The following is a 10728-nucleotide window of genomic DNA, read 5'->3' as shown; positions in this document are numbered from 1 at the left end:
CAGATTTGCCACCAATGCTCCTTATAGGACACATCACTGCACTTTATACTCCTCTGTAAACTGGTCATCTCTGTATACCTGTCGCAAGACCCACTGGTTGATGATTATATATAAAAACCCTCTTAGGCCTCACTCCCCCCTATTTGAGATATCTACTGCAGCCCTCATCCTCCACCCGTTCTGCAATTCACATTCTGTTAAAAGTCCCCAAAGCACACACATCCCTGGGTCGCGACTGGAAAGATCTGCAACAAACACTCAAACTGGACAGTTTCATCTCAATCTCTTCCTTCAAAGACTCGAACATGGACACTCTTACTGACAATTGTGGCTACTTTGTGTGATGTATTGTTGTCTCTACCTTCTTGGCCTTTGTGTTGTTGACTGTGCCCAATGTTTGTACCATGTTGTTGTTATGTTGTGTTGCTACCATGCTGTGTTGTCATGTGTTGTTGCCTTGCTATGTTGTCTTAGGTCTCTCTTTATTTAGTGTTGTGTTGTCTCTCTTGTTGTGATGTGCGTATTGTCCTATATTTACATTGTATTTTTATTTTATATCCCAGGCCCCGACCCCGCAGGAGACCTTTTGGTAGGGCGTCATTGTAAATAAGAATTTGTTATTTTATCTGACTTGCCTAGTTAAATAAAAATCTTTATCTCAGTTACACGTGTGAAAAACAGGTATCTGCCCTCTCATTGGCTAGATAGGTCCCACTTGAAATGGCTTCCTCCTGCCTGCCTTCCATCTTTGAGGACGTATTTTTCATATTAGTGCGGTTTATCGATTATCTTGTCAATATAATAGGCAATCTTTGGCGTTAACTAGTGACAACCTAAATGCAGAGAATCGAAAGGGGAAGGCCGTATGTTGCCTAGCAACACGCCTCGGCGTCCTCTGGTGTTTGCAGTGGCTTGCGGGAATCTGAGGCCCGATTGAGTGACCGCCCTTTTTAGACAAACGAAAGTAGAGCAACGCTGCTAGAGTCGGGAGAGATATATATACGCAAAAACAACTATTTAAAGCTTCGGAACCTAACTTGAGGTATGTTTTCTGATGCATGAGTTGAAATATTTCGGCCAAATGAGGTCTAAATTGGGAAATGTCTCTGGAAAAAGTGTATTTTAATGCGCGATTTGATGACGTAATGGCGATGGTCAAACTCGACATGGCGAGCTTTCACGGGCCTTTTTGAAGTGATTACCTAGCTAACGTTAACGGGATTCTGTATCATAAAGCGTTGGTATGATTAGATACACATTATGATTACATGTTGATCGTTAGTTTGATTTTGCGTTCTGAATTATAGCCAGAGTAGAGCTAGAGGCCTTCCGCTGTAACTAAGCTATTTAGCTGGCGTTTGAGAGTATCAAAACCGTGATGTATCATGGGTAAATTAACTGACGAACTAACCTACAAATAATATTGAGTAGTTATTTACGAACCAAGGTGATTTGTAGATCTGCCTCGCATTTTAAAGTATACTGCAATGTCGATCGCGCCCACCGTCTTCCATTGCCATTGGCCAACTTAATACGATTATATTTGCTGTCAAACGCATGATTGGCTGAATTCGACCTCTTTCCTTTGCATTGATACTATTATATTGGATAATACATGAGATTGACGCGTTTTCCCCTCCTCGAACATCCTTATGATAGCACCGACCACCATGAAGTTTCGGGAATGCTTGGGACGTGGTTAGGTAGCTAAGTGTTTAGGGTATGGACGTCCCAAGGACCCCAGATATAATTGATAATATAATGTTGAGAAATCAGTCTGACATAGCGTTTTTTTTCCCTTCACATAAACCCACATTGGCAGATAATGATGAACATATACTCAGTAGGCTACAAAATGCCCAATGATAAAATGTTATTGAAATCAAAATGTTAATATCACAGTACTGTCCATCATGCTGTGAGCATGTTGGTCATATTTAACCAACGTGTTTTCCCACATGTAACTGTACAGACACAGACCATTACTGGTGATGTAATCATCTGTACAGTGTGCCATCTTTGCATGGATTTCTTCCTTGTGCCTAGGTGAGGGGCTGAGCCATGGCAGACGAGGTGGATTGTGGCAGTGAGTTCCCAGCCCTCTATAAAGTTATGCTGGACAAACTGAACGAACAGAGGCAGTTGGACCAGTTCACAGACATCACTCTCATAGTGGATGGTAAGCTCATCCTCAATGACGCTTGTTGTATTGCAGAAAGTGGAGGTGCAGTTTAAGATTGTATATTTTCTTCAGAATAAACCATTTATTTTTCCAATATCATTGTATTCAAGACAAGTGTCCACTTTGTATGAAGTATTCAATTTAATTATGTTCTGTGCTGTACCATTTATGGGCTCATCTTACTCTGGTCCGTAGGGCACCAGTTCAGGGCTCATAAGGCAGTGTTGGCAGCATGCAGCCAGTTTTTCCACAAGTTCTTCCAGGACTTCACACAAGAGCCACTAGTGGAGATTGAAGGTGTGTATTGCTCAGGGTTTCCGTTAGCCGGCAAAAGTGATTAAAAAATATATATAAATTAATTTTTTATAAAATAAACTGTTGCCGGCCAAAAAGTTGTGCAAAATAATGCTTTTTATTCATTTATGGAAATATCAGTCGATGGAAATACATTTGACCACCATGTCTATAGGTTCATTTACATAATTTAGTGGAATTAAATTGGCCTGTGTGTATTTTCATTAGTCATCGTGCATCTTATCCAAAACAACTATCACACACGGACAGCATATAGAGCCTATTTTGAGCATTATTTTTCCTGCAGCCCCACAGCTGGTTGCTGCTGGAGTAAACGTGCTTTTATAAGCCATTCATTGCGCAACATTTCAAAATGCAATTGTGTGTTAAAAATAACAGTTTTGGTACAGGATTAAAAAGAGCTACTATTTTTATTTCTCAGCTGGTAATTAAAGCGTGCCTCCCATTCACAATTCAAGTGCAAGCTATCAGCGAGTCACCCACCACTGTACAATGTGAACTGGAGGCAGTATACATTTTGAAAACATACTTAATTTTTTAAAACCTGAATGTTTTATTTCCTATTATGAGGTATGTCTTGCATTGGTTTAAAGTAGTCTATCAGCAAAATCCGACCATGGAAACGTGGAGGCAATTATTTTATAAAGACTTCATAGCCGGCGCTAGTTTGGGTATGCTTACAATTTATCCTACCATTTCTACTGTTCTGCGTGCCAGTTATGATTTTCATATGCTCATTATCATAAAAATCTGAATTAAAATGATTTATATACAAAAAATAAATGAACTAATGTGACTAATCACCAGCCTCTGCCATATGGACACATTGATACACCTTGGTCCATTGGCGGCTAAAGAAATTAGCGCATGGAACTCATAGCCTATAGGCCTAATGCCGCAGTAGGCCTATAACTTCCATTGCTCTTTCACACTGAAGATTGGTGATTATCGAGGGGGAGATTGTTGTAAATATTTTTCAAATAGCTTACTGTGAGGGACCATAGTTTTAATATATTATCATTCGCAATGGATGTTAAAAAAAAAAAACATTTTCCTATATTTCATTGTTCTCATGGAGCACTCCAAACAAAAGACAATGAAAAATTGATAAATCTCGTAAATGATGGTTATGAAATAAACCAAAACTTGTTTCTCACAAGTGTAGCAGTTTGTGAGCTCTGCAAACAATGTTTTCACTCTGAGAATGAGAACGATAAATAATTAATACATTCATTAACAGAAATTAATGTAACCAAATGGCAGGGATTAACAGTACATTTACTACTGGTGACATATGTAATGGGGAATTGATCCAAAAAATGATCTAATGGAAAACAATTCACACAATGAAACAATGAATGCGCAAGAATCGACGGGAGACAGCTAAGCCGTTCTGGAGAAAGTCTCGCCTATACAGTATCTTTGCCACACACCCCTCTTCTTCACTCAACATTTTAAAATTATACTCAAGATGCATTATCTTCAAACATATTTTAGAGCTTTTCACTGACAGCCACTACTCAATAATCAGCTAGGCCTATTGCCACGCACGCTGCCCAAATTGCCGGCTTCCCAAATAGGCATAGACCTACAGGCTTGTGATTTGAAACCTACAAGCTTGTGACTTGAAACCTACAAGCTTGTGATTTGAAACCTACAAGCTTGTGATTTGAAACAATCCACAGCTGTGACTAAGTCATGATTTCTGCTTAAGTATTTTATTTCTTTCTATATAGACAGAAGTCATTATATAATTTTGGCAGAGTGTATTTCTAGTGTAGTGTATTCCCACCGCTATGTCATGTTCTATTGGCCAGTAAATTAAAATATTTTTGGTCATGTTGTCCGGCGCAGAAACCCTGGTACTGCTGAACCAATGACACATCCTCTGTCTTACTGTCATATCAAGAGAATAAACAATTGCAGAAAGAGCTCTATAGCCCCTGAGATAAGCAAAAAACAAGACTTGTCACATGCTAACCCGGTGCACCCATCAATCCTCTGTGTTTGTTCTCCAGGAGTGAGTAACTCAGCCTTCCGCCAGCTGATGGAGTTTACGTACACGGCTACACTTGCCGTCAATGGGCCAGAGGAGGTCAATGACGTGTGGAAGGCAGCAGAGTACCTCCAGATGCAGGAGGCCATCAAGGCCCTCACCATCAGGTTAGCCTGCCATTAGAACATCTGGACCCCCTTACTACTAATATAGCCCCGTACTCCTTATAGTCCCTTACCACCAATATAGGCTAGTCCCTTTTTGGTGTTGTCTTGTTTGGTTGTCATCTTTTTTTGTTTAGCTGATATTTTATCCCTGTGTATTTGAACGTAGAGCACTTTGATGGAATTAAAAAAAACCTCTCTCTCTCCGTAGGATGAGTGATGGCACTCCCGTCAGTCCGGCCCAGGCCCTGGCGGCGGGGAAGAGCGAGAGCAAAAAGAGGAAGCCAGCGGAGACTTTTAGCGGGATCGCGGAGACTCTTCCATCAGTGGTGGGGGAGCAGGTTAGAGGTCTACAATGGCACATTATGGTTGAGTTATTATGACATGGAATTATGACCTGCATAAAGTTCTAAACAAAAGTGTCCCAAATCCTCCTCATCATCATCCTAATCCTCGGTCCTTTCCTCCTAATATGTGTTGCTGTGCTGACCCCAGTCTGTCCTTTGCAGGTGGAGATTGAGGTGGAGATCGGGGAGGGCGCCATCGAGGTGGAGGAGACTGCTATGGAGGAGGAGGTGGTGGATGCTGCTCGGAACGCCCAGGCTGCCTCGGACGACTCGGCCCTGGCCCTGCTCGCTGACATCACCAGCAAGTACCAGCAGAGGGGGCCAATGCTGCACGTGCTGAAGAAGGAAGGACTGGAGGAGGTGAACGAAGCACTCTGCCTCTCTAATGCGCATGTAAAAAACCACACACTTGGACAGTGACCAACCTTGATTCAAAGCATTAATTTTAATATTATAAGGAGACTATTCTTTTTGGTGACATTTCCAATCTTTCTTAAAACAAGTTGCGTGTGTGTGTGTGTGTGTGTGTGTGTGTGTGTGTGTGTGTGTGTAGGAGATCCAGGAGGTGGTGTCTCAGGAGGAGACAGTGACAGCTCCCAAGACTCTTGAGGGCCTAGAGGTGGTCGAGGTCCAAATCTCTCAGCTGGACAAGATGTTCCGCTGCAACAAATGTGACCGCAGCTTCCGCCTCTACTACCACCTCAAACAGCACATGCGCGCGCACGTGGCTGCCCTGGACAAGCCGCATGTGTGTTGCCACTGCGGTAAGGCGTACATGCGGGAGGCGGCGCTGAAGCAGCACCTGAACACGTTACATTACGAGGCAGAGGAGCTGTCGCGCAGCCAGTCCCAGAAGAAGAAGATGCACCTGTGTGATTACTGTGACAAGCAGTTTGACCACTTTGGACACTTCAAGGAGCACTTACGTAAACACACCGGTGAGAATGATAATACCCAGAGGGATTCATTTAGGGTAGGGGCGTCAAACTCATTCCATGGAGGGCCAAGTGTCCTGCAGATTTGTGTTTTTTTCCTTTCAATTAAGACCTAGCCAAACAGGTGAGGGGAGTTCCTTACTAATTAGCGACCTCGATTCTTCAATCATGTACAAGGGTGGAGTAAAAACCCGCAGACACTCAGCCCTCCAAGTTTGACATGTGATTTAGGGGTTCGAGTTCATCTGTGTCATAGTGCAATTCCTGGGCAGGCTAAAACGGCATCCACAGCATTTCATTGCAATTATTTGCAAGACTTCACTTCAACAACACCTTTTTGTTTCTCCTCTATGACTATGATCATGTGCGTTGATGACCGTGTGACCTGTTCATGTGAATGCGACCACCTCAATAGGATCTCCTGAGTTATGCATTGGATGAAATTCGTTTTTTTGGTCCTTGTGTGTAGGTGAGAAGCCGTTTGAGTGTCCAGACTGCCATGAGCGCTTTGCCAGGAACAGCACATTGAAATGTCACATGGCTGCCTGTCAAAACGGCGTCGGGGCCAAGAAGGGACGCAAAAAAGTCTACGAATGTCAGGTACGGAGAACAGTCCTTTTTTTTTGTTGCCTGATTTAATCAGGAGTCAAAATGTACTGTTTTTGTGCTGATGGTGCGCCAATCGCACCGCTTGAATAGTGCACTTGCTGAGGTTCTAAAATGATCTCGCTCTCTCTAGGTGTGCAGCAGTGTGTTCAACAGCTGGGACCTTTTTAAAGACCACCTGACCACCCACACAGGAGAGAAGCCCAACCACTGCACCATGTGTGACATCTGGTTCACCCAGCCCCACGACCTGCGACGACACCTCCGCGAACTGCACAGTGTCACAGACGACACGCTAATGACCCAGGAACTGGACATCGGTGCCATGGCAACGCAAGAGGAAGTGGCCGGGGAGGAGGACGAGGAGGGAGACGAGGGAGAGACCCTCTTACTGGAGGACGGGATGAGGGTGGAGCATGTTACCGTGGAGCCCGTAGACGTGGTAGTCATGGAGGAAACGGACATGGTGGTGGAAGAGGTGACGGAGATGTGTGAGGAGGACGTGCAGAGACTGAAGGAGGCAGGAGTGGAGATCCGGGTGGTGCAGGTGTCAGCGGCGGGGCAGGTGAACTCTGAGATCCAGGTGGAGGAGGAATCACAACAGACTGTGGATGTATGAAGCAGGAGCGGAGCTCCATCTAAAATCGTACCCTGTTACCCATAAATACAGTACCTTGGCTTTGACCAGAAGTAGTGCACTGTATGAGGAAAGGGGTTTTATTTGAGATGTGCCTACTGGTTATGGTCAAACTGGAAAAGCTCCACCTCCTCACCCTGTTGACTAATAGGGTAACGGACAGAGACAAGTATTTGAAGTTGCTCACATTTTTAGATTATATATTTTTTCGAACCTGCTGTCAGCATGTTTCTGTCTTCTCTCTGTGTGTCTGGCAGAGATATACCTGCTGAATGCACTTACACTGACCCTGTTCAAGGTTTTGTCACAGACCGATCAAAAGCTTTCTTTCTGTTTTGCTTTCTTTGTTTTTTTGTGTGTTTTTAAAAAAAACATTTTAGCATGTACATTTGAGATGATCAAAATTCATTTGCCAAGACGGTATGCGATCCGTGAAGGTCCCTACTCCGTTGAATGGTTTCACTAGCAGACGCCAGTTATTGATTGGAATGCACAGTCTGTTTCACTGTCATACAGCTGCAGACATATTAAGGATGTGCCTCACTGCTGTTGCCCAGTTGGAATCCATCTGAAGCACAGATATGTTGATAAATCGTTCAGCACTTGACTAAAGAGCATGTTTTTGATGGTGCGCATGTCCTAACTGATGGGGGAAATGCTTTAATATTTTAATAAAAAGATAATGGCTGTTAGTGTATGTATGTTTTCTGGTTTCTGCCCACCAATTCCCCTGCTCGTCTACCTCTTTCCTGTTCTGCCTGCAGCACAGCCCTGTACCCACAAGACATTGGGGTTTATGCACGACACTGTTATGAGTTACGCTGTTAAGAAACAGAAGTGCGAAAGTATTAAAAGCTAACACGTTTTTTTAATTTTAACAAATGTTCATAAGTGCATTGTTTTCTTTGTACAGATCAATTAAGAGGGAGTGGCGTAAATCAATACACATTGAATCCTCAAAACGTGTTCACACTTTCAATTACATTTCTTACAATGCTTTCCAATGTGCCGCTTTCAAATGTGTCAGACGGAGACGTGGAAGTTTAGGTTACTAGTCATCACGAATGAACAAAAACCTGCTGGGACTAAATGCAATTTAAAAATGTTTTAAATATGCTTGTGAATAAAAGGTTGACTTAAACCACATTGGTTCTGACTGTCAACCACTGTTGCTGTCATTTACTGCTTTGGTGCTCTTCTTGCCACCACAGCAGAAGGCCCTTGAGAGGGCAGCATACAGACGGGAGCCCAATGAGGGTTTCCTGGGCTGCTTTGACTGCAGGAGCATCTCAAATGACATTAACAAGAAGGCCTGTAAGCCACCATATGCAACAGATGAAGATGGTTGTCCAGTCCACTATTTACAGTGATAAAGGCTGCAGACTTTTTGTCACATTTAAGGAAACCTGCACAATTGTTTCGTGAAAGTCGGGTCCAAAATTGTCATCCTTGATAAACAAACAAGACTATCAAATCAATTGTAAAAATGCTGAACTACATAACAGTACTGCTCCTGTCCTTCTCATCCCAACCAAGGCTTGAACCTGGAATCCTCTAGCACACACCGGCAACAGTCACCCTTGAAGCATCGTTAGCCATCGCTCCACGATAGCCACAGCTCCATGATAGCCACAGCTCCACGACAGCCACAGCCTTTGCAGAGCCAAGGGGAAACAACTACTTCGAGGTCTCAGAGTAAGGGATGTCACCGATTGAAACGTTAGTAGAGCGCACCGCTGGCTAGCTAGCCATTTCAAACCAGTTACACGGGACTGAGTCCGGAGACAGATGGCCACTGCAAAAAGTTGATTTTGTGGCCTATTAACATATTTTTTGTGTGAATTTTGACGTGCTTGGGGTTATGGTCGTGCTGGAAGATACTTGCAGCCACGTTTCAGCCTCCTGCCAGCGCCAACCAGGTTTTTTGGCCCCAGGACCAGTGAAAGCAAAATAGGCCCATAACATCAAAGGTCCACCACAATATTTTACAGTAGGTACAGGTGTAGGATCTTAATTTGAGCCACTTTGCTACAGCTGGAAGATAATCCTGCAGCAACAGGAAATGTGAATTATTAAGTGGGTTATAATTTTTTAAGGGGTTGATAGATTTTTCATAAGGGAAAATACAGTCTGAAATGTCTACTATAAGTGGAAATTACAAACTTCCGAAGCCTTTTAAACCTCAAATACACTACAATACTGCTTTCACGTAGGATTTACGGTATTTTGCTTGAAATTTTATTTGGCCCATTTTTACCACATTCTTCCCTTCATATGGCCTTGAATACCTCCCGTGCAGGGAAGAGTGGTAGGAGTGTTGTGCAGATGTGGGTGGGCGTCTATTTTAATACATTATTGAATAGACACCCTCAAAAATAAATCCATTACTCATTTGTTTAGGCAGGTCCTAAGAAACAAAAGAAAAATGTATTTTCAAAACAATAGAATGGAATATTTTTTTGTTAAATTATGTTAAGTCCAAATGAATGAAATCTATAGGTGATTATTTTGTTCATTAACAGACAAGACATAAGAAATAATATATACTGTTAAAATGTTCACATGGAGAAAAGCCCCAGGAATGGATGGCTTTCCCATAGAATTCTATTCAACATTTTGTTGACAAAGTAGCCACCCCTATTTACGCAAATGACAACACACATGTCACACAAATCAAAATCAGTACTTCCTAGTTCCATGTACCAAACTATTATTTAAATTGTAATAAAACCAGGACATGAAAACCAGGACATAAAACCAGGACATGAAACCAGATCTAGAGAGTCCCCTGCTGATTGTGAACCAACAAGTTTAATAAATTGTGACAATAAAATAATAACAAAGCTTATAAGCAATAGAATGGAAAAGGTCTTACCAGACATATCAAACAGGAAGAAAGGAGGACCAAGGCCCTCTTCATAAAATGTATTAAAATGCTTTTATTTGTATGGCATGTTTAATAGAAACCTTTTTTTTTTTTAACCCGACGCGTTTCGGCTGCATGGCCTTCGTCAGGGAGTACAAAGAAATAATACAATGTCCTCTTTCCAACAGCTTTTCCGATTGTTCAAAAGCTGTTCAAAAGAGGACACTTTATTATTTCTTTGTACTCCCTGACGAAGTCCATGCAGCCGAAACGCGTCGGGTTTTAAAACTTTTGTTTCTATTGAGCATGCCTTACAAATAAAGGCATTTTAATTAATCATAAGAAGAGTGCCTTGGTCCTCCTTTCTTTTTGATGACCAATTCACCCCTTTTACCATAGACCACCTTCTGTCTACCAAAATGTACTATTGTGTACCTTAGTAGCGCTTCCCTTCCTCTTCTTTCTACATATCAAACAGGGTTTATTCAAATGAAATACAAAACAAATAGAAGAACATGTTTCAGTTTAGTACAATACAACAACAAAAAAGATAGAGATGTATCAATAATGGCTGTTGATGCTGCAAAGACTTTTACCATCTTGAATGGCCTTTTTATTTTCAAAACTTTGGAAGCTTTCAACTTTTCAGCTGAAATAATATGTTTAATAAAAATATAGCA

General features: G+C 42.2%; 1 protein-coding gene across 5 annotated transcripts; it reads left to right on the top strand.

Moving 5' to 3' along the window:
- The first annotated feature begins 727 nt into the window (after positions 1-727).
- Positions 728-7874, top strand: znf131 (zinc finger protein 131). Of its 5 annotated transcripts, none has more exons than XM_024418152.2 (9): positions 728-1042; positions 2010-2179; positions 2378-2479; positions 4516-4660; positions 4869-4998; positions 5167-5397; positions 5558-5942; positions 6409-6539; positions 6679-7874. In XM_024418152.2, exons 2-9 carry the CDS (start codon positions 2062-2064, stop codon positions 7162-7164), a joined length of 1728 nt encoding a protein of 575 aa, XP_024273920.1. In that variant the 5' UTR covers positions 728-1042; positions 2010-2061; the 3' UTR covers positions 7165-7874. The 5 variants fall into 5 exon arrangements, with proteins under 5 accessions (XP_024273920.1, XP_024273919.1, XP_024273923.1 ...); XM_024418151.2 differs by having other exon boundaries at positions 729-1042; positions 2047-2179; XM_024418155.2 differs by having other exon boundaries at positions 730-1042; positions 2047-2179; positions 5167-5364.
- The last annotated feature ends 2854 nt before the right edge of the window (positions 7875-10728 follow it).

This window comes from Oncorhynchus tshawytscha, linkage group LG04 (assembly GCF_018296145.1).
Source record: "Oncorhynchus tshawytscha isolate Ot180627B linkage group LG04, Otsh_v2.0, whole genome shotgun sequence".
NCBI classification, from domain to species: Eukaryota; Metazoa; Chordata; class Actinopteri; order Salmoniformes; family Salmonidae; genus Oncorhynchus; species Oncorhynchus tshawytscha.
This window is presented reverse-complemented; position numbering and strand designations above follow the sequence as displayed.

Excerpts from the sequence above, each read along its gene's own strand:
- znf131 (XM_024418152.2), top strand. The coding sequence starts at position 2,062 with ATGGCAGACGAGGTGGATTGTGGCAGTGAGTTCCCAGCCCTCTATAAA. Across the intron at positions 2,480-4,515 it reads GCCACTAGTGGAGATTGAAG|GAGTGAGTAACTCAGCCTTC; the intron begins GTGTGTATTGCT and ends TTTGTTCTCCAG. Across the intron at positions 4,661-4,868 it reads ATCAAGGCCCTCACCATCAG|GATGAGTGATGGCACTCCCG; the intron begins GTTAGCCTGCCA and ends CTCTCTCCGTAG.